Consider the following 23,938-nt stretch of genomic DNA (forward strand, 5'->3'; position numbering starts at 1 on the left):
TTACGCATGGAGTAACTCTTTTCTAGGGTTAGTTTTATAGTTCCGTCTTTGACAAAAGCCATCTATTTGCATTTCTTGTGTTAGGAGGCAAGGAGTCTCACCATTCACCTTGCATGGGGAGAAGAGCTAGTTACAGTCACAGCAAGCAAATTTAATTTTCAGCATGCTTGCCTCATTCACATCTTCTGTGTTTTGTATATCACACACAAGAAACAGGCACACCCATTCAAGAAACAGCTGCTTACGTGTATGATTAACTGGCAGAATACATTGCCTGTGCAATGGAGCTGAATGTTTATTACACATTGTAGTCAACAGCACTTCAAAATAAAAATGTTATTTTTAACAGTTTTTTAACACCTCTGAGGTGTAACCTGCACAGCATTTTAGTTTCATTTCCTTTACATATGATAGGTATTTTATCAGAACACTTGAAAATTACACCTTAAGGACCGAATTCTTACTGCATACAGAAGTTCACAGAATAATGCAGAACTGTTTCCCAGTCACCAATGAGGTGAAATACTTTTTTTAAGAAAATAAAACACAACTCAAAACCAACCAACAAAAAACCCCCTGATCAGTAATAATGTAATAACACTGAAAAATAGTATTTTTTACCATCAAAAGACAGTAAGATACAGAGAATGTGCTGTGACAGTGTTCTTCAAGTATCTAATCTCAGTAGTAAGTTTTCAACACTTCAGCTGTTGGTTCTTAAATAAAAAAAGGATGTTCCCAAACATTCAGGTTTTGCTTTTCTCAGCATTCTCTTGTTTTTTCTAACTAAAACGTAATGCACTAAAATACTTCACCACATTCCTTTTCTCCATTTTGTGGTTTATTTCTTACTGATTTGTTGTCTGTTTCTGTCTAGTTTGTTCTGTAGAAAAGTAAACAAGTACATCAACAATTGCATAGATAACGATCATCTGCCAGCTCACTTAACAGCTCTGTGAGATAAAGTATTGCCCTAACAAGTGGAGAAACTGAAGCTAAGGGCTGAAATTTTCATCACTAATGAGTGTACTGGTGTAAACCAGGATTCCATAATTTCTTAAATTCTGCCATATAGTCTTTCTAAGCCAAGTTATCCTTAATTATGATTTATGCTGATTCATAAAAGTAATATATTTTTGTGTGTTCCTTTTTACCAAAATACTAAAGGCAATGTGTTCTAACTAGACTTAACAGTTCTTCAAATTACTGTCATGTTGCTTGTCTACATTACTGAGGTCCTTCCAAGTCAGTTTATGTTAAAGTGCAGAGTTGTCAATTATTTTCAGTCACCGGAACTCAGAAGTTACATTAAGTTCTTCAGAGGAGTCAACTGCCAATGAGCAGCTTATGTCTTTTTTTTACTGTGGTCATCAAGAATTTCATTATTTGTTTCAAGAGTTGACTGTTGAGGCACAGAATTGACTAGTGCAAATTGAGACACAATTTCAAGTAAAATGCCTATGTTCTTTTACTGTGCAGAGGAAACACAATGGCATAAAGCTTACTCCATCAGCTGCCATTCCAGAATGCCTTAAAAAGGCATGTCTGCAAAACACTTGGCTAAAGAACTTAACAAAGGATTCCCTATCCTCTTTTACAGCACGGTACAATTAAACTCCAGTGTGGTTTTGGAGAGTCTGCTTAAAACCAGCAGAGCTAAAGCATTAGGTGTATTGATACCCAGTCTACCTCCAGAATTCTGCTTCTGTAGTAGTAGCGTAAGGTTTGAACAGTGTAACATGTAGAAACAACAGTTAGTATGTTGCTTCATCCATATTGTCATCACTGACAGCTCCAAAGTCATCTCCGTCTTCAAAATAGGAAGAAATGTAGTCATTTTCTTAAACCAATGGAAAAAAAAAATCACTGCAATTCTGGAGAAGACAATTTATAGAAGAAACATAATTTAAACTGCACTTGAGCATCCACACTTTAAAACAGTAATAGTTTCTTGGGAATGAAGAAGGAAAATCCTGTAATGAAGTTCTGATATATATAAAACAAGAGGCAGCACTTTTAGTGCTGCAAAGGAGTATATATTGATTGTGTCAGAACACATTCTTGTGTTCTTGATCTTTTTTTCCAGAGCTCTTTGTGAGTAACAAGTCTAAAACACTCACTTAAATTTACAATACAATGTAGTACAACAAAAATAATGAATGTAATAATTTCTCCCACAACAATTCTCCCTTACTGGGAGCTAGGGACGTTTCTTTGTCAGCCAACACACTATCAGTGACCAGGATCTGACTCTGTAAATAGGAAAACTAACATTATACTTCTTCATACTCTTCTTCATCATATTCCTCTGGTTCTTCTGCTTCATCATCTTCACCTTCTTTATCTTCTGTTCCATCTTTCTCATCTTTGGATTTTTCTTCTTCCTCATCCTTCTTTTCTAGCTCCTGTCACAAGGCAATCTCTTTACAAGGTAATCCCACGTTACAGAAACAGCATATCCTCCATACTGCCGAAGAGTTAAGCTGCAGTTAACAGCAAGACACTTTGTGTAACAGTGCTGTGCAAATGTCTGTCAATATTTAAACCAAAACTATGTAAAGCACAAGAACTTAATAAGGACTTACTAGGTCTAGCATCAGCCGTAAAAAAGTATGTCTTGTGTAATAAACTGAGATGATGATTTCTCTTTACCATGCACTGTTAGAACAGTTGACGGAAGGCCATGTCATACTTGATAAAGCAATATGATATACTGTATGTAATAATTTCATCAAACAACTGGTAGATCATCAGGAGAAAAAATGCAAAGCTGTTTCACTTTTAAGGTTCCCACTGAGATATGGTGAGTAATTTTCTACAAAACAGAGGTCACTTCCTAAGCTTCTCTATGTTTCTTCCTTCTCAACTTACTAAATTGTTTAAGTTCCAACATCAGTAGATTGGTGAAACAGCAACAGATTTAAAAGCACTGGCACACATTCCTCCTCCTGTAGCTCTACTGTTAACATTACACTGTATTGCTACCCAGTGAAGACCAACTGGTTGTTGCATTCAGGTACAAACAAGAGCAAAGAAAGTCATTTCTCCACAGCCAGGCTCTATCCTTACCCTAACCCTCACACCACCACGCTGCAGAACAGTTGTCTGTCAGAGTAACAAGACAAGACCAGAAAAAGGCTGTGCTGGGTATTTCATTTATACCAAGAAACATACTAGCTTTCATTTTCCTTCAATTTCTACTGAAAAATTTAGAAATATAATGCACATCATATGCCACATCTTACCTCAATTTTTTTAATCACAACCAGATTACTTTTAGGATCAGAGATTTTTGCCTTTTTTGTTTTTGCACCTGGTGAAATAAAATATATCACTGTTATTTTTTTTAATGTGAAAAAGATGAATCCTCTTGTTTTAGTTAAGAGCAAATACATCCTGAATATGCCAGGGAAATTCCATACTTTCTGTATTAAAATTACCTTGGACTTTGAGGTACATCATGCATAGAGATGTAAATGCCTGATTTATGTAAGAGATGCCTAGAAGGCCAGTCTGAAATTCAGTTTGAACAAGTAGTTGACGAAAGGCTGGGCTGAAGTACAACATTCAGCTTCACAAAATCCTAGTCACCTATATACTTAAAATATGTTAAGAAACTAGAACAAAATCTCACATGTTTCATCATCTTGAAAAGATAAAAACTCATTGTTACTAATTTATACAAGACATTAATGACAGGTGGGTGCTTCAGACAAGTAGATGTAAAAAAATGGCAGAAGTTCATTGCCTCTAACAAAAGGCATGATTACAATAGCTGCATGGCTTTTAGATGACAGCTGGCTCTCATCTAATGATTCTGTGTTGTGTATTTCTCCTTAGTCCCCTGATTCATGGACATAATCTTTATCAAGTCACTCCCTAATTAACTACATGGTGGAGCAAAGGTCAAAAATAGCATTCCATATACCCATGTAAGAGTTACCTGGATGGAAGCACCCTAAACCAAAGTTGCCCAAATATCAGCCTAATACTCAAGGAAGCAGAATACTGAGAACTGCTGAGAAAACAACTGTATTTTGTCAAAAGCATTTGTCATAAATAACATTGAGTTTATTCCAGTGTTTTGCCTAGGAAAGAATTATATGACTAAAGCACTGCAAAGAGCTGAGGGAAGTCAAGCTGTTTTGTAAAAATATGAACAGCATCAAAGCAAACACATCCAGAATGAAGTAGGCTTTTAAGGAAAACAAGTGGAAAGTGCAATTCAGAATTAATCATCCCTGCACAAACTCCTGCAAGCTTTTACAAATAATGGATATAGAGCAAACATGTGAGATTTGTCTCTAAAAACTGGGCATCTTTGGCCCTTATAAAATTAAGAGACACTGACCCATTGTTAGCACTTTAAGGAAAATAGCTCCCTACATTATATCCCTTAGAGGTGCAATGGAATACAGTCTAATCTAATTTGATTCCCAAATACCTGGTCTCGCAGTACTTGGGCTAAAATGCATATGTCTGAGTGCTATACACATATGCATATGGCTGGCCTACAATGTCAACTGAACCCAGATGACATATTTCTTTATTTATGTATTTATTTTATTTTTTCAGCAGGCACTGCTGCTATCTAGGATATGGCATTTCACAGCCCAGGGTCAGTGTGAGAGAGATGCGGAATTCTATCCAAAGTTTTGCCACTGAGAAGGCAGGTGATCAGGTCTTCCATTAAAATATTCAGGGAAACCAGAAAGAGGGAGGGGAGGTGTGTAAAAGTAAAGCTGTCGCTGTGCATGGAACTGTACTGATTCCAAAACCACTCCTGCAAGCTACAAAGTGAGAACAGTAGGAACCTGGTTTGAATTTCTGTGCAAATTCTGTTATTTGTTCACCTTTGTTCCACCATGGTTAAAGTGTCACCTAAGTCACCTGTCCTCAAAATACAACAAAGATACATACCAGGAGCTCTAATGGGTCACTGATCTGCTATGTACAAACTTCCTGACTCATAACTGTATCATCAGGATTCCACAAAAAAAACCCCTAAATGCATCATCAGGAGTCCACAAAAAACCCTTAATCCCACATAGGTTTTGCTTTTAGGGGAACCTATTTTTTAATCCAATCAAATTCTGATGGTCAGCTGATCTTTGCCACTATAACATGTAGCAGAATGTACTTTTAAGAGCCAGTAGAAAAACTGGTATTAATTCCCCCAGTGAGCAGTGATTCTCTTTTTATGATAATCATTACCTTATTTTAAGAAGGAATAATAATTTTCATTTATTATTTCATTGGATCTTGGCGAGATAACTATTGTGCATAGGCTTATAAAAGTCCGTGGTTTCTTCTTTTGGAATAAAACCCCAGGTATATTCTGGTGCCACCTTTGGAGAATTTGCAAATAAATATTTTGTTTTCAGTTGAACCTTACAGTCTACCTTCAGTACCATGCTTTTCAAAGATGCTCTAAAAAGGAGCAAAGATTCCAGCTGATCCAGTCTCTATGACTACACACGTTCCCATTCCTTTTTCCGTTTTATCTGTCAACTGAAAAATGACACATGAGGGACTTGGAGACGAAGAACAAGAAGGCAAGCAATTATATATAAACAGATAGCTAAACACAGGAGGCCTAAGTGTTATTTCACATAATCTGAACAACAGACTTCTACAGAGAAATAAGTCATGCACACTAGGAAACACTCTGAAAAACAAATGATGCTGTGTAATAAAAATCTGTTTTCCTGTAAGAACTACCAATACCACCACCAACTGCTTTTGAAGGATCTGGTTCACAATTCTGCAGAAGAAAGCTGAAAAGAAAACAAAAAAGTAAAACCAGGGAAAACAGAAAATAATCTACATTAAATGACATATGAAAGGTTTAAAAAAATGCAAAACTTAACCGAATCATAAACAAGAAAACTGAGAAACCCAAAATATAAAGGAAATCTGAACAGCCAGTTACTATTGAGTAGAAGGATGAGTGCTGATTAATGATATGAGCTTTCAAAACAAAAAGATTTGTAGGGTTTTAATTTTTCACTGTTACATATCTTGTATGTTAATATGGTGCATCAATACAAAAGGCAGAAAAAAGGAAGATAAATCTGTTCCAGTAAGTTAAAACATGCTACAGAAGCAAAGCAAAACCCACAAAAGACAAGCACGCTAATAAAATATTTAGAAAAAAATCTGCCAAAACCCCTTAATTATATAAACTGATGAACATTTCTAGCATATTTTTCCTCTAACCACCTCCAGGTATGGCTTTTATCTGTCAACTACTATGTAATATTTGCTTCTTAAAATATGTAACATACCTTTTTTGTTTGCCTTCTTTGGTTTCATCTCTCTTGGGAGTCTTCTCCAATTTGTACAGAAAATAGCTTTAGTATAGAGAAATGATGATTTACAGCAGTAATCCTTCCCCTGCCACCAGGGAAAGGAAGGGACCCCGTCTGTGCTTGATCTTATTTATATGCATGCCAAAACGTTTTAGCGTAACAGGAATTCTAGCTGTAATTTAAATTGAGGACAGAAGTCAGCATTGCCATTTCACCCACATAATAACTGGCTTCTATTCCAAGGAGACAAAGTTCAACCATTCCAGTGGCCCTTGAGCTCTTCAACTTACTAAACTATCGTGTAATGAAATTTGCAGTAGTGAGCTATAAAGATATCGTTGGGGAAGGCTAATATTATAAAATACAGCTGCCCATGACAGACATCAGGTTGGGGTATTTTTAGTAACATCAGTGTTTGCTCCCAGTTCAAAACTGTTATCTGTGCAGCGAGTAAGGAAAAAGGAGAGCAGGAGTGAGTACTTAAGTTTGCATTTGTGCTGGAAATCAGTGGCTACAACTGAGTAAATAAATAAAATCAGAATATTTCCTTTTTTTTTTTTTTTTGACAAAACAATACTTACCTTGATCTGAAATCATGCAAAGAACAATACCTCTCAACAATACAGGGTTGGAAGGAATACATGACTTGGTAAGGATTTCATACTTTTTATTCCTTGAAAAATAGTGAATCAAACATTTAAGAGCAGAACATTTCACAGGCTCATAGAAAATTAGCCTTTGATAACCTCAGATATTACCTGGTGTCCATGTTTCCTGCTCTTTTTCATTGTCCTGGTCCTTTTGACTGAATCTCTCAATTGCTGTAGAGAAGGATACAAAGTGTTATTCAGTTCACCTAGTTAAATGGCAATCCAGACACAGTCCTTGATATTTTCAAGTAACTAAACATATAGTGTATTTTTCTAATCCCCAGTGAACACTTTCCTGTTGTCAGACAGTAAAAAAAAATACCCCAAAACAAACCAAAACCACTCAATACTCCAAATTTGTTCTTTTGTCCTTGAAAAGCATGAAATTGTTAAATGCAGATTTATTCAAGAAACTGGAAAACTAGGTTGAAACATCAAATGTAACACTAATTCTCTATTCAAGAGTTTCGCAATCAAACCTTTACTACAAAACCAGTGAGTAACATTTAACTTCACTATGTTAACCATAAAGAGTAACCAGTATTCCCAGGTCTCAAAAGGCTGTGTCTCAGTCTGATCATCAGCTCCCAAGACTTCCAGTACAATGTAATAGTAAAGCTTTGCATTCTATCCAAAACAGCAGCCAAACACTTTAATCCATTTAACCTTCTTCCAGGCACAAGAATTAAATTGAGAAACGCACTGTAAATAATACAGTAGTTATACAGTGTAAGTACATCCATTTATACTGAATAACCTTTTATGTACAATCTCTAATGCCAACAGCAATACCAAAACTTTAGTATTTTTAAATCAGTCTAATTTTTTCTTGCCAAATTACCATATGCAACTGCAAAATCCACTTCATGCAAAATTACTGAATCTGATTGCACTATTAAGCCAATTAGGGATAATATTTGCAGATATGATACCAAAAAATAGTAACAAGACAGACTTTGACCTTTAGAATCAAAGACTTCTAGAATACAATCACAGACTCATAGAATCACAGAAGAGTTTGGGTTGGAAGGGACCTTACACATCATCTCATTCCAGCCCCACTGCCATGGGCAGGGACACCTTTCACTAGATCAGGTTACTCAAAGCCCCATCCAACCTGGCCTTGAACACCTCCAGAGATGGGGCAGCCGCACCTTCCCTGAGCAACTTGTGCCAGTGTCTCAACACCCTCACAGTAAAGAATTTTTTCCTAATGCCTAATCTAAACTTACTCTTTCAATTTTTTCATTTCCTGTCCTGTCACTACATGTTCTTGGCCCCATCTTTCCTGTGCAAGTTCCCTTCAGATACTGAAAGGCTGCAATTAGGTCAGCCTGAAGCCTTCTCTTTTCCAGGCTGAATAACCCAAATTCTGTCACTCTCTCCTCATAGGAGAGGTTCTCCATCCCTCTGATCAACTTGGTGGCCTCCTCTGGACTTGTTCCAACAGGTCTCTCTTCTTCCTGTGCTGGGACCCCACAGCTTATGCAGAACTGCAGGTGGGGTCCCACCAGAGTGTGGAAGAGGGGCTGAATCCCCTCCCTCAACCTGCTGGCAGTGGCCCAACCCAGGTTATTAAACAACATGAGATTCCCGTGCACCCACTTCTCCAGTCTGTCCAGGTCTCTCTGTATGGCATCCTATCCTTCAGGTGTGTACTCACCAAGGAAAAAGAAGACATCATAAATGAAGCTAAATTTTAAACTTAGCTATTATGAAGGCAAACAGAACCTTCTCAAAATTTTGCAACAAAGCGTCTACATTTAAAATAAGTGTCTCAAGCCACATTCATAGATGTTGTAGAAAACTATCAGCAATAAGAGGAAAAGAAACTAGTAGTTTTGATTGAGATCAAGGCTCTTTAGTGAAGAAATAATTGCTGATGCCGTCAGTAAAAAAATACATTGACTGACTCTGCCACATTGGCAGTGGTTTGGAATTAGCTCATTAGCTGTGAGTGGCAAATCACCCAGTCTTGGCAGATGTAGTACCTACAGGAAAAATATGAGTAATTCATAACTTATATAGTAAGGAAAAAAAAAGAACTTTCCATAGAAAATGCCTGCTATACACTCAAAATTAGCATTTAAATGAATTATGGAAATCTATGCTATATGGCACATTAACACATCAACATTTCCAGAATAAGATACAGCTTTCATTTACTACCTGAATAATGAAAGAGACAGCTACATCCAAAATGTTTCCCTTCTCACACTTCAAAAGACCACTTGGCTCACATACGTTGTTCTGAGGTGTTATAACAATCCATTCACTCTTGTAGCAAAGACAATTCATGAAGTTCCTGCTTACAGTCCACCCCATAATGCCCTCTTAGTTTTACAAGATGTTTTGTAAACCAGGTAACAGAAAAGATCCATTAAGAATAATCTACTCTGCAGTTTTCTTAAAGCTAGACCACTTTTCCCACAGAATGCAGTCCCAGAGAAGACTGCACACTGCAACTGAGATAAAAACAAGCTTTTTAAATTGCAGACCATCAGTGATGCAATTATAACCCCACCCCTCAGGTGTGGCAGTTTTGAACAACTAAAGATTCAGTAAAAAGATACCTCAATTTACCAACTTACCCTTGCAGAGGTGATGAGAACATTTGAAGCATTATTTGAATATATAAAGTGGCTGTCTACCTGCTTCCCCTGCAACTGCTAATTTTGGTAGGAAAAAAACAGCTTTCAAAACGGGCAGTTCTACTAAGGAATACACTCAGCAGCAAAGAGAGTGTTGCGGCAGTTGTGGCTGCTGCTGGGGTGGTTGGAGAGCCACAAGGCCCAAGTGCAGCCTTAAACTTGTGGTGGGCCGGCTCTGAGGTCTAACATCTCCCTCGAGCTTACAGCGAGCTCCCACAAGCCTTTGTTTTTCTAGGCAAATCAATGATTTCTGGTTGGCCCGCTGGCCCTCCACCCCTTTCTATGGATGTCGCTTTTAATATGTATGTTGCCGGTTTAATAAGTGTAAGTTCTAGAATGTTCCCCGTTCTTCAATGCCCCATTGGTCCCCGTCTCCTTTGTCCCTCCCCTCTCCCATCCCATTGGTTTATCGGTTTCCAGTCTGTGCCCCCCACAGCTCTCTCCTGATTGGTTTTTCATCCCTCTATAAAACCTCTGGACCCTCCACTATCTTGGTCTTTCGTTCCTCGATCCTTCCCAGAAAAAACCTGTGGACAACCCTACGGAGGACCCCACTCAGCTCCTTCATCCGCGGTCAACGACTTTGGGGTGCCTGTGTGTGTGATGTGCTCTCAATCACACTAGTAGTTGTGGGTGTTTGCATGGAGGCTCCAGAGCTCCTCCTGGGTGTCTCCAATGAGGACTGGCCTCCCTGAGAGTGCCGGACTCCTCAAGGATGCTCGGGGAAGACACAGCACCAATTCCCTCGGCCAACACAGCGGGCTGTGTCAGGAGAGATCTCTCCATCTCAGAAAGAAGGTTGCAGGAACAAAGATAATATTGAGGTGAACAGTAAGAATGATCACATAAGGTAAAGCTGGAAAAGAGAGATAACATTTTCTCATAAAACAGCTGGTTCACTGGAAATAACCCTGGCTGGCTCTCAGACACGGTAGTTTCCTTTTTTGTGCCTCTAACAGGAATAGCAAACTTCAAGCCTGACAAAGATCAAGAGCACAGAAAGCCTCTAGTGAGATGAGAATCCAAAGACACTGATATCTGTTTACTCAGAAGATGAAAGACAACATATGATAAAGGAGTAATTCAAAATTCTTCTATCATCATAAAGGGATCCAGCAATAAGGATCAGATCTATTCTTGCCTCAGTTTTACCTGGTTACACCGCCTGGGCTCCAGCTGTAAATCAGGGGAAATACCCTGTCTTTTGTGAGCCACAACATCTGGCTGGCAGTGTGTTCACTGCTTGCACTGCAGAGTGCTGCTCCATTTTATACATGGCTTTAGTACATGAACAATTGGACAATAATGTGTGTTGAATTCAAAGCCTCATAAAAAAAATTGCATACAGTTTCAAAAACATCTAGAATTCACCATTACACCATGAACAGAAATTACCAAAAATTCTGAGGGAATTGGACTATGAACCTATACATTATCAATATCATGAATATTTAGCCAGATAATATTCTGATGGGTTTTGGGTGGAAATGACACCTTACATTTTAGAGTTTAAGTCACCTCTCATTATTCAAAATCAGCACAAGATAGGAAGGAAAAGATTATCCACTGTTTATCCAATTCAGATTTTTTAAATGCTTTTACAAAGCTGTAATAGCCCTTGCCATTTATAACATTTAGAATAAGGATTCAGCAGCTGATAAAACTAGGCAAAAAATCATGAATGAAAATAAGCACTCCTCACAGTAAAAACGTCCAGTGACTTCTAGATTTACAATACCCTCAAAGTATGGTAAACAGACATGTAAGTCTTTCTTATTAGTCTTTCACATTCCTTCTTTCCCACTAGCTCCTCTAGCTCAGTTTTCTGACCAGGAAGCTTGAATTTTAACAGTATCAATGATGTATGACTGGATGTCAAGTATTACTCCAGCATTTATTGTTATCAAACAATAACAAAGCAATTAATTTTTAGTTATGTGTAAGCAAAAGAAAATCTTAGGTCCCACAGAATAAGATCAAGATTTGGCTTCTAATCCAGCTCTACTTCTGATAAAAAGTTCAATAAATCACTTATCCTCACGTCAATCTTCATATTTCAAGGGACTTGTCAGTAACACTTACCAATATTTCCTGAATGGACTTAGGGGGAAAAAAGCTAACTACCTTTTACAATGTCCATCTATTAAATATAATATTATTTTCAGTATGTCTTTACACTATTTCAATGAAAGCTGAATTCAACACTAGTATTTAATACAAATGTCTTTGCTCTGATGAAAAATTTTAGGGTTTTGTAACACAGAAATGCCAAATTGGCTTGTATTGGCTGGCATATAATTGAAAAGACTGCATGTAGATGGTCTATATGTTTCTTACTGTATACCAAATGGAATAGATGTTCGATACCTCTCTTTTCCACACAGCTGCTTTCCAGTTACAGCACTTGAATAAGTGTAAAAGCAGAAAAATTCCGTTATTTTAAGCTGCCATTTTTACTTCCTCATTATCAGTATGAAACTCATCTTCAACACGTGCTTTTCACTACATCAGCCTTCACAGAATAATAATAAAGATATAAATAAAAATAAAAGGCACATAAACAAGCCTTGATGTTTGTCTTCTACTGCCAAAAAGTATGGCATTTTCATAGTTCCTCTAAGATCTTGTTTTAAGGCCAACATGTAATCTTCATCTTCTCCTGTTTTCAGAGGCACTGGCTTATTTTCTGTACTCTGTAAGAATTGTGTTTGATATTTATAAGGTCCTGATATCCACCAAATATACAGGTACACTAATAAAAGCTACAAGAAACATAGCTAATAAAAAAAGAGTGCAAAAATGCACTATATTACTTCTCAAGTACACTTCATTGCATTTTGACATGCATAGTAACTGTGTTTACATCCAAATTTATACCTTTTATAACTTCACTGTACCTTTCTGCAAGAATGTATCACAAAATCAAGGAAAAAATATAATAAAACTGTTAAATAGTCATTTATAGTAATCCTAAACTCTTAATTGCCAAAATTAGTTATTCTCACCAACCTAACTTACTCAGAAACCATTCCTTCTCTCTTCAGAGTAGTGATGGCCTTAACCTCTTCTAAGATAGCGTAATAGCTACATTAAGTATGATACCTGAATAACACGGGCACCCTTTCCATGACCATATTCATGGAAACAGGTTGTGTTGTCATAAAACCAGGCCCTCAAAAAATTCAGTTTCTACTTTAAAAGAATTGTTAAAGGTTGGATTTTTGAGGTTTGTGGGAGCTTTTTAGTGGGTTTTCTTGGGGTTTGTTGTTGGGGTCTTTTGTTTAACTTGAATCTTGAAATTGAGAAAGAGAAATATGCAGAAACAGTTTTTAAAATATCCAGACTACTACAGCCAGAATTACAGAACTGACGTTGTTCCTCTCATGTGATGAATGGTGCTCAATCAATACCTGAGTGGTACGTTGCAAAGCGTGAAGTGCTATCACAAGTCCCAGATCTGGACAATAAAAGGAGCTTACTGCTTCCAGCTATATTTGGTTGTTGGCCAACACTTTAAATCACTTAATGTTGCTGATGGTAAGCTGATGCTCCTTAATTGGGTTTCTAAGTGCATTTAGACAAAATTTGTGTAAACTCAGAATGTGTCTAATAAAAATATGCAATGGCAATAATTCACTGCTTCAAATAATTTCACTGTAAGTTAGTCAAAGCTATAACATACTTTTGGTCATTATCCAGTCATTAAACCTAACACTTGAATTTTTCATTGACTCTATTTATACAAGTGGGTTAACTCTGATTTTCCTGAATGGCATCATATTTCCCCTGAGAACTTCAACTTGGTTCTGAAATTTTATTCACATAAGGAAGAAAGCTTTTCTAACTTCTCCATGGGTGACATTAAATATACTGGGGCTAGTAATTCTCCTGTAAGGCTGACTGTACCTCAAAAGCTGCAGTGTATACAGAATTCAGATGGCACAGAACTGTGCTACCAAGCAGCCTGCAACATTCACATAAGAAACAGTTACAGATTACTTAGTTATATGAAATCACACATCTTAATTGCAATGCTGGACTAAGAGGATGAATAATATATGATTCAGTAAGTCAAAAGCTTCCTTGCACATCAAAACACAGTCAAAAAATGGTCTTTATTCCCCTTTGATTTTCAAATACATCCTAAATGCCAAGTCTCAATTAAGCTCCCTTAATTACAAAAAGTATCTTTCAGTTATTTTCAAATGCTGCCTTCTGAGGTACAGGACAACCATACACAATCTTACATGTTTGCATAAATACGAATTTTCTAAAATCAGCAAATCCATTTATACCTTCAAAGATTAATGTAAACTCATTTCAGACTCAAGTATCCAGTGTTTCCATTCTTGTAATGTCCAGAAAACCAAATCATGATGAGAACTTCAACACACTAACACCTTGCAAGCAATCTAGTTAAATACGGGATATGACAGTTAGCAAAGGGGTAAGAAAAATGGTGACTTTTATTATTATAAAATCCAAAGTTCTTAGGATTTTTCATATATTTCATTACATTACCTAAACATGAGCATGAACACACTTTACCTGAACACAGAGTGTGCTCCAAGATACTGGCTGTACTTACTGGAAATCGTGGTGGAGGCTTACAGATGACATCAGGTAGAGCTGCATCTTTACCACAGCAAATAGCCTCAATGCTGAAGGTAAATGAAGCACATCCTCCTCCTCTACCTGACTCAGCCATTTGGATGCACTGAAAATATCAGATTTTTAAAGATTTATTTTCCTTACATGTTTCAAATTCATGTATATATTACCAAGAAAGTTAGTGCCTAACAAAGATTACAGTCACTTTAAAACCAAAGGTAATTTTTATATAGCAAGACATTTTCAATGTCCATCTTAGATTCTTCCACAGACTATAAATTTGGTACATGAATAAAATCAGCATCATTCCCTTATGTCATTTTCTTCTAAACCTTAGATGCACTGTATTGAGTTCAACCAGAAAAAACAGAAACAATGAGGGAAAAAATGTTTATGAACCCTGAATTTTCTGTGACTACATTATAGTGTTTTTGTGTTGGAGAATGGTTAGAGGATCAGGGACATGGATCATTGATAAAGACAGATCAATAAAAGAACTGTACAAGCAAAGGCCTGCATGAGAAAATGTTTGCATGAGAAAATGCCTGTGTGAGAAACAGGCCTGAGAACCAAAAGGGAGTTTTAAGGAGGTACAGTGCTGTGCTGATAAGATGTACTGACCATGAGAAGGGAAGAGAACTTTGATTTCTCAAGTCAAAACATAAATAATAGAAGCTTGCCAAATGTAGTCTTTTATCTAACCCAATTATGTAGAAGTAAGAATGAGCTTTTGTAAGTTTCAACCAATTAAGAACTGATAAGCATGTACACTCAATACTATATAAGTGCCTCTGTATTGCTAATAAACGAAGCTTGCTTTATCAATCACATTGATTGTCTGCATGTATTCCCCCGCCGAAGTCAGCAATTTTTTTGAACTTTTCTCTGAAGACCAGTTTGTGTTTGTCTTTCATGACTTCTTCATCCTGAGTATTTTTTGTCCTTTACCTTAGTAACTATTTTTGGATCCTGACAAAGTGACACAGGCAAAGAGGTTTAAGATAATGAAAAGGCATGAAAAGACTCCAGCAGGACTGCAAGCCGACTCCTGAAAAAAAGGAGGTTTTTTCTTGTCATGGCTTAGCAAGCATAGTCCCAGAAGTGATGTTCTTGCAAAGAGGTGCTTACAGCTTCCTCTATGACCTAACAGAACCTATCAGCTGGTTAGTTTGAATAATGACAATTTTTTAAGCCACTTAAAAAACTGACCGCCTCTGTGGTCCACATTTAAGAATGGACAAAGCCCAGGGGAGCTCTGTCTCATTTCCGGCGCTGGGACAGGTAGCTGCAGGGCCTGTACGGGGCCTACCAGCCCCAGGCCAGGCCCTGCTCGGGCCAGGCCAGGCTGGGCCAGGCTGGGGCACAGCCATCCTGGAGCTAATGGGCCCTGTTCCACCCACAGCCCTCCCCCCCCCCTCCCCCCCCCCAGCCCTGCTATGTGCAGACGGGCAGCTCCCCCTCTCCAGTTCTGCCGGAAGAATTCAGCTGAAGCTGCAAAGATCATGTGGCCAACAGCAAGAAGCGACATTCCAGCTGCAAGGCATAGGTGAGATTAACCTTTTTAGTGCTGTGAAGAGCTGAAAACCTGAGGGAGGAGAAAAAGGAGATGCTTAAAGCTGAAATTCTGTTGTAAAGCTATGGTGGTGATGGACTATGATATATCAGAATACCCACTGCAATTTCATGAAGCATGGCGGGTGGGGCATTCAACTTGTACTTGTGAGCAAAAGCACCTATGCTGAAAACAAGCAAATGCTGAAGCAGCTGTGATTTGAAGAGACATTTGAACAGGGAGAGATGGAAGCGGTGAGGACTCTTGCTCCAACTGGAAGGAGGAGACCTCTGTTCCTAGAGAGACTCCCAGCGATAGTCCTAGAGATGAAGATGCTCTTTTTCTCCAAGGAAAGGAGGAGGGCCTCTATTCTCAGAGACGGAAATGCTCCCAGAGATGGGTGAAGAGAAGTTCTGTTTCTGAACGGCTCAACCTTAAAAGGGTACCCCAATAGCTCAAGATTGGACCCTCGAAAGCAGTTGTGGGAAAAGCTGCAAGTTGGGGGGGAAGGGACTCACATGCGAGCAGAGAACCAACCCGGGCGGCTGGCTCGTTGTGGTAGTGTCTCCATAGTATGAGCAAGAGAGACTCCTCTTCCTAAATGGACTGAACAAGGTTATTATGGAAGTGGTAAACAGACTGAACATCTCAAGGGTTGTCTTTTTGCATTGTCAATGGGAGAAGGGAGAAAGGTGGGCGGAGGAGAAGTGTTCTGAAGGTGTGGCATGATTTTATTTTTTTTCCCTTCTTTTAGGTCTATTAATAAACTTTTATATATTCTTTCAAGTTTTGTGCCTGCTTTGCTTTTCTCCTAATTCTTATCTCACAGAAGGTAAACAGTAATGAGTATTTTGGACCAAACCACTACATCTCTAACTAAAATATTTAACAAAGGTCATAAAAGAAAAAGAGCCTCCAAAACATTTACAGTCACATCTCTTCACCTTCACTGTCATACCAGCTTTCATCTCATGAATTGCACAACTCATGGGTTTACAAGTAAATCAAAATGTGAAAATGGAGGAAAATGTCAGTAAATGGGACCCAGGAGAAGCTCAGCTGAAACACTGTGATACTGCTCACTTCCCCAGAGCACTCAGAGGTCAGTCCAAGGTCCTAGCCCAGAAATCCCATGAGCTGCTCACTATTAACTGCAAGATTACTGTACTGCACCTTGCTTGGTACGAACAGCTTGTTCAGGACTTATTGCTGTACCTGTATGAGCACATCTCTCCAGACAGAAGCAATGGCCTTTTTATTAAGGCCAGAGAAAACAAGTTGATGCCAATTTTTTTCCTACTTACTACTTTCAACAGAAATAAGCTCTGTTCGGATGAAACAAAATCACATTATATATTTCCATGTCACTCTGCAGCACAGAATACAGTCTGAAAAATAAGCAGAGACCAAAATAAATAATTTAAAAAAAAACCCAAAGCAAAAGCTAAGGCTGAACATGTAATTAACTGGAAGAGAAAAAGGAAAAGGAAAAAGAAAAAGGAAAAAGGAAAGAGGAAAAAGAAAAAAGAAATTCCTTTGAAAACATGATGAAAAGCAAGATGTGAGCCTTACAGAATGGAGAACATAAAAGATAAAGCCCCAAATGTACCCAATTATCTAAATGTTAAAAAAAAGGAAACAACAGCAGAACAACACAACAAAATAAAAGTTAAATGAGATGTTGAGCTAGCAAGGAAAGGCATTAAATGTAGTGAATATGAAGGTCCATTTTTAAAAAGCTGTTTTAAAATTAATTCTCAGTTAATTCCCTTAAAACGGCATTAGTCTGATACAAAGTAACAAACTTCAAAACTAGCAGCATTTCAACTTCACATTTTTACCCAAACTTGTGATTTTTTCAAGTATACTGGCTTAGAAGGTTTATGTTTACTGACAGCACAAAGTGACAGATGATTGGAGAAATTGTGAAGGAAAAGTTGAGTTGCACAACTAAGTCACCAAGCATGACAGTTACCACAACTTGAGGTATGTCTAATGGAGGGATGTCTATATGGATCACCTGGGTGTATTTTCATGTTTATGGGTAGCTTGTGTGCCATTAATAAAAGAGAAGATTTTCAGATTTAAGCTTTTCAAATTCCTCCGAACCTATGCATGCAGTTTCTCGGGCAGCTGCTCAGGGGAAGCTGATGCTCCAGGAGGGAAAGGCCCGTGGAATCGCCATCCCCGACACCTGCCGGCAGCTAGTGAGTGAGACAAGAGCAGACGTTAAGGAGGCTGAGCGCTCTGACGAGCTCTCGGTATCCTACGCTTTCCCCACAACAAAACTCCTGATCGTGTTTTGTGGATCGTGGATCCTTGATTTTCAGAGGCAGGTGCAATTAGCTAAAGGGAAGAGCAGATATAAAAGATAGGACTGAACTTTAGATACTGAGATTTTGTGAGTGTCTTTTTAAACTGACGCCCGTGAAGATACTTGTCATAAGGATCACTAACCCCTGCCGTGTGAGAATACCCCTCTCCGCTCCTTTCCCTCTCCCCTCGCTAACCGTCCGCCACCCCTGGAGGGTCCCACCGCTCCCCACACGACCAGGGCATTTCGCCCTTACCTGCCCCTCCGCCGCTGGTCTCAATGGGGAAACGGGTTTAAATACGCGCCCCCTCACGCCACGGCTGAGCCCTCCCCCGGGCCCCTCCGGGCTTCCCCTCTCGTCACCTGGCGCCGCCACGCTCCGCCCGCGGCTGCCGCAGTGGGCCGGGCCCGCGCGGCCGCCGAGACGCTGCGGGAGTTTCGCGGCCGCGCAGCGACGGCTGGGCCATGTCAGCGCTGGAGTGGTTCGCGCACAAGCCCCTGGGCGGTGGTATCTTTTGGATCCAGGAGCGCTTCTACGAATCGGGCAACCGGGCCAACATCTGGCTGGTGCGGGGCTCACAGCGAGACGTGGTGATCGACGCAGGGCTGGGGCTGCGCAGCCTGCCCGACTACTTGCGCGACGCCGGGCTGCTGGCGCCGGCCGAGGGCGCCGGGCCGCGGCCGCTACTCGCCGTGGCCACCCACGTCCACTTCGACCACTCGGGGGGGCTGCAGCACTTCGAGGAGGTGGCGGTGCACAGCGCCGAGGCGGCGGCGCTGCTGCAAGGCGACAACTATGAGGCCGTGACGTGGCTGTCGGACCGGGAGGTGGCGCGGCCGCCGCGGCCCGGCTGGAGCGCACGACAGTTCCGCGTGCCGCCTGTGCGGCCCAGCCGCCTCCTGCAGGAGGGTAAGGGGGCCGGCCCCGCCGCCCGGGGGGTGCGAGCCGCGGCGGGGGCGCGGGGCACGGTGTTTTGGGTATTCTGGAGCGGCTCCTTTGCCGCTGAGCGCCTCCTGCTTTACTCAGCTCCTCGTATAAAGTAATTAAACCGATTAATTTTGTCACTCCTGTGAACCTACAGACCACCGGCAGTCAGCATGGGACCAAAAAGATGCGTAGTGGGTTAAACCGTTTCTCCCAGTTCTGAAAGTATTTGGCGGCAGAGTCTTTTTTTCCCTCTAGAATGAGAATCACTCAGCAGTGATTTAAGTGACTTAATTGAGCACCCCAGGTTTATCCTTAGGCTTCAAATGGTATGTCAGCAGGTTATGTTCTAGCACCCGTATTATTTATAAGCTGTCAAGACATAGAAGTGCAATTAACAGAACAGTTCCTGAAATATGTACCGAGAATACTGTTTCTGTTTTACAGAATTTACGTGAATTTTATGTGAATACATTTACTGAATTTTACCTGACTTACGTAAAAATCACTTCTTACTGATGTAGCATTTACAGAAGCGGCTTGTTGCAGATAAAAAAAAAGTCATTTAGTCTCTCACAGGAGACAGTGACTAGGGTTTTTGGTAACAAAACACCTAAACTTTACAATACAGTTCAGCAAAAGTTAAAAGGTGGCTGTCAGACAGGTGACACCTTTGGCATGATACTTCCTCTCTTCTTGGTTTTATTAGGCTATCCCACATAAGTGCTTGGAAAAGCAGAACTGAACTTACTGAAGGCTTCACTAAAGAACTGATGTGACAAATATTTAACTATAGTAAATCAACAGAAGTTTAAGTTGTTTTTTTCCTCTAAAAGGAGGGATTATTTAAAAAAAAAAAAACCTTTTGTAAAGGAGCAAGTACTTTGGCTGCCAGAGTAGCATCAGAGTTTCTAAGACATTAACTGAGATATGAGACACAAGTATCAGTTCAGTGGCTGGTGCAGTTAAAAGGCATTCACATTTAAACTGGCAAAAAAATGACCTAATGGTAAGAAAGTTTTATTTTTATGTCTTGTTGAATGAGATGAAGAAAGTGTGTGGAGGCCTGTCTTGGTTCTCCTCCAGCAATTTATGTTTTGGCCTTTTGCCTTTTAGGAGTAACAGCAGTGCAGTTCTAGATGAATTAAATACGGATAAATTATAATAAATTGTGAAATACATTCTTTGTAAACTTTCAAAGGACAACCAGCTTAGATGTGTTATATTCGTTTCCTGTTGTATTTTCTCTACTGCGTTGCTTTTCACATGTGAATATATTCCATTAATACAACCCAAGCCTGTGTTAACTGTTAGTGTCATTGGAAAATACTTTCTTGTTACATATATATTTCCATCATCTCTTCGGCAGTCACCAAGAAAATAAATGCCCCACTCCCACTGTTGCAATACATAGTATGTATAAACTCACTGCGTATGAGTAGGTAGTTCTCTCTGTGTCATTTGAAAAAAACATGACAAATACATAAGTTTTCCTGTAACAAATCTGTTTGCAGGGGATGTGATCAGCCTCGGAGATCGACAGCTCACGGTCATGCATATGCCTGGTCATTCACGAGGAAGTATTTGCTTACATGACAAGGACAGGAAGATTTTGTTCAGTGGAGATGTGGTGTATGATGGATCTATGATCGACTGGCTTCCCTACAGCAGAATCAGTGACTACGTTGCAAGCTGCCAGCGCCTGATGGACTTAGTAGACAGAGGTCTTGTGGAGAAGGTACTACCTGGGCACTTTAACATATTTGGGGCAGAAAGGCTGTATCGGTTAGCTTCCAACTACATTTCCCAAGCTGGAGTTTGTCACAAGATTTCTACTTGTGCCATGAGATCCATTGCAAGCATAGCACTTCGTGTTACAAATTCAAGAATCACTTCTCAGTGATAGTCAATTTTGTGTGATCTGTCACCTGCTGTAAAACCAAATGGATTGTGAAAGCATCAATAACAAGCAAAAGCAGTATGCGTTAGGAAAAAGATGGCAAATTGATACAGGTGAGCTTCAGAAATTCTCCCTGGTTTTTCCTACTTTATTCATGTTTTTATAAAAACTCTCAAACTAGAAGCTTCAGCCAAAGCAACAGTTTTTCTTTCTACGTTTTCAGGGCGTGTTTGCACGTGTATTGCGATTGAAATATAATGTTTTATTTTTGTTACAACTCTAGCAGATGGATATGCTAAAATGAGAGGTTTTACATTAATGCCTGAAACCTTGTTGATGTAGTACTAGACTTGTGATTATTCATCAACTCCTGCTCAGGTTTTGACCTAGCAGAGCTCTTGCTAAGACCTAGTGTGTGCTAGGAGCAATGCCATTAGGTCAAAGCAGGAGCAACACCTATGCAGGACTCAGTGGGCAGAAAGAGAGAATTCTGCAGCCATTGCCACCTGTGGGCGTGGTTTCTGCTGCACCTCTCATCACCTGAAGCCTTACGGTTGCAAAGTACTTGTCTGGCAGTTTCTTTAGAATACACTAACACATGGAAGTTCAATAGACCAGACTTTCAAGCTGGAAGTCACAGATACATGAGTTTATGACAAAAGCTTTTGGTGCAGATGGACTGTTGAGGCTTTCATGTTTCCTGGTGTGGTGCCAGGAACCACTGCACCAGGAGAGAGGGAGCAAGCAGGAGCACTCTCACCATTGGCTAGGGAACTGTTTTGCTTGTAGGCATGTGAGTTAGGAATTAGAGAAATTGTGAACTAGTGAATTAATGTGTTAGACTACCCTCTACAAAGTGGATTGAGCTTTTGCTTGGTGTGTTTATTTTTTTCTGATAAGCTTATAAAAAATATTTATAGAGTATGTTGTTCTGGAAAATTGAGAGAAGTGGACTGTGACAAGCTTAAAGCATTTGTTTATGCTTACGGGTATTTTTATGTGACTGTATTGTAACTTGGTTATTAATGATCTGTGTTAGGGGAGGGATTGAGGCTTTAATATGAATTTACCATAGTGAAGGTCCTGCATTAAGCAGCCAGTACACTTGTTACCGCAAAGTGAATGTAACTCACATTGTTTACTGTTTGCGTCTGAAGTACGTGCTGCACATGGTTGTTCAGAAATGTAAACTGTGTTGCAGTGAGTTAGTTCCAAAAAAGTGTTGAAGACACTGAGAAATGCTAAATAGCATTGTAACTTGCTTATGAAAATTGAATGTGTGATATTTAAAAGCTGTTGAAATGGTTAGAGTTTGTGTAATTATTCTAACAGTTTGTATATATTTAACTTTTTTAAAAGGACACTGTCTGAATTTATTTTTGTGCATAGACATATATATATATATGTTCCTAAAAAGACTGCAAATGTTTCTCACAAATTTTAGTGCAGTTTAGCTTTTCTTGTTTGGCTTTCACTTTATGCAGAAGGTTTTGCCCCCATCATAGCCAATAGAAAGGGAGCCAAAGGTTTGGGCTCTAAGACATGAGGGAGAGGAAGTTGAATAGCCTTCTGAATAGAGGCAAATTCTTGTGGGAAAAAAACCCCAAACGATTGCAAAATAAAAAGCATCTCTGTCTAAAAATGATGAAAGCGAGTATCTTATGTAGGGCTTTTTCCATTCCATAGATCACTGCACTCCTGTCTTTACTGTGAATATATTTTTCACCAGGATTTGTACTGATTGGTTAAAATGTGCCTAGTTCTTGTTAGAAGTGCCTATCTCCAAGCTGAAGCAAAATTGTGAGTGGGCAGGTTACATGCAGAGATGCAGCACTTGAAAGACCTGTTATCACTCAGCTTACAGTCTCTTTTTTTTTTTTTTTTTGAGAAGTCCATGTAAATCAGTGTATGATGTGAGGAGTGTTCAGTGGGTAGACTTACGTCATAAAACCAAGAGGTTTTCATCTTGGCCTCAGTTGGCAGAGGAAGAAACACAAAAACAGCCTGGGAAGCAGGCTGAAGGTATACATACCACTAAACCTTACACCAGTTATCCAGAGGATGCCATGGTGTCACAGCTTTCCCAACAGTAATTGAATTCCTGCAAATAAATTGACAGTGGTGTAAAACCAGTAATAGTCATGCTTTTTAAGCAATGTTTTTGTGAAGACTGTGGGAGCCCTGTGCATTAAGGCAGACACCAAGAAGTCCTGTCACAAAGCCTGCCAATATGGATGTCAAGTTGCTAAAAGTTTTGCAAATGTTCACTAGGAGAGAAAGATCACTTTGAATTGGCATTCTTTGTTATACCACTATCAGTTTGTTTATTTGATGCAGTATTAGAATCAATCTAGCCAGATTTTTACTGTATTGTAAAGCCTGAGCTCCTAAGAGAAGACTCACAGTCAGTTCAAAAGGAAAGATAACCTCCATTTTACCTAATTTGTGTTTAAATCTGTGCTCAATGTCTCTGTCAGCTAAGATCCTTAAATGGCCATATCACTGTCAAAATGCCCTATTAAGCTATGCTTAAGTCCATTAAGTATATAACCAAAACTTTGACTTCTTTACCAAAATATAGGGGATAATTTGCTAGCTCAGAAGTGAGCTTTACATGCACATAATCCAAAGTGGAGTTTGTTAGTAAACTGCTGCTATAATCCAAATGAAAGTAGTTTTTGAGGGTCATGAAATTATTTTTTGTATTATAACAAATTTACTACTTGATAAACAATACTTAAATGATCTTAAGTTGAAAGAACTGTCTCTGATTATTTTTGTTAAGACTTACCAAATTTTAATCTAAGAGTTTGACAGTGGTCCTTTAACGTTACTTGGATTAAATATTTAAAATGTGCATTGTAAGTGTAAATACTGCATCATCTTGAGCATTTAGAACTGAGTTGATTTGTTTGTAATATCTAAATATATGTTAATGCAGTTTTCAGTAGACTGGGGAATTGACAAAAATTGGATGGGAAGTTTTATTCTGTAATCTCTCAAGACTATTATGATGTTAAACAA

At 39.2% G+C, this 23,938-nt stretch overlaps 2 protein-coding genes across 2 annotated transcripts; one reads left to right on the forward strand and one right to left on the reverse strand.

Annotated features, from left to right (window-relative positions):
- Nucleotides 1–1,754: 1,754 nt before the first annotated feature.
- POLR3G (RNA polymerase III subunit G) lies at nucleotides 1,755–18,503 on the reverse strand (the record flags this gene model as incomplete). The annotated part of the gene is made up of 8 exons (XM_082301660.1): nucleotides 18,453–18,503; nucleotides 14,201–14,329; nucleotides 12,125–12,305; nucleotides 7,070–7,132; nucleotides 5,722–5,777; nucleotides 3,246–3,308; nucleotides 2,280–2,405; nucleotides 1,755–1,841 (listed from the first exon to the last, which is right to left on the reverse strand). Exons 2-8 carry the CDS (start codon nucleotides 14,318–14,320, stop codon nucleotides 1,755–1,757), a joined length of 696 nt encoding a protein of 231 aa, XP_082157786.1. The 5' UTR covers nucleotides 14,321–14,329; nucleotides 18,453–18,503.
- Nucleotides 18,504–18,510: 7 nt separating this feature from the next.
- MBLAC2 (metallo-beta-lactamase domain containing 2) lies at nucleotides 18,511–23,937 on the forward strand. The gene is made up of 2 exons (XM_082300929.1): nucleotides 18,511–18,999; nucleotides 20,529–23,937. The coding sequence occupies exons 1-2, from the start codon at nucleotides 18,555–18,557 to the stop codon at nucleotides 20,915–20,917; spliced, it is 834 nt and encodes a 277-aa protein (XP_082157055.1). The 5' UTR covers nucleotides 18,511–18,554; the 3' UTR covers nucleotides 20,918–23,937.
- Nucleotide 23,938: the final 1 nt, after the last annotated feature.

This window comes from Coloeus monedula (genome assembly GCF_965178545.1).
Source record: "Coloeus monedula genome assembly, chromosome: Z".
Taxonomy (NCBI): Eukaryota; Metazoa; Chordata; class Aves; order Passeriformes; family Corvidae; genus Coloeus; species Coloeus monedula.

Coding starts and splice junctions, on each gene's coding strand:
- MBLAC2 (XM_082300929.1), top strand. CDS start 18,555: ATGTCAGCGCTGGAGTGGTTCGCGCACAAGCCCCTGGGCGGTGGTATC. Junction 19,000..20,528: donor CAGCCGCCTCCTGCAGGAGG/GTAAGGGGGCCG, acceptor ATCTGTTTGCAG/GGGATGTGATCAGCCTCGGA.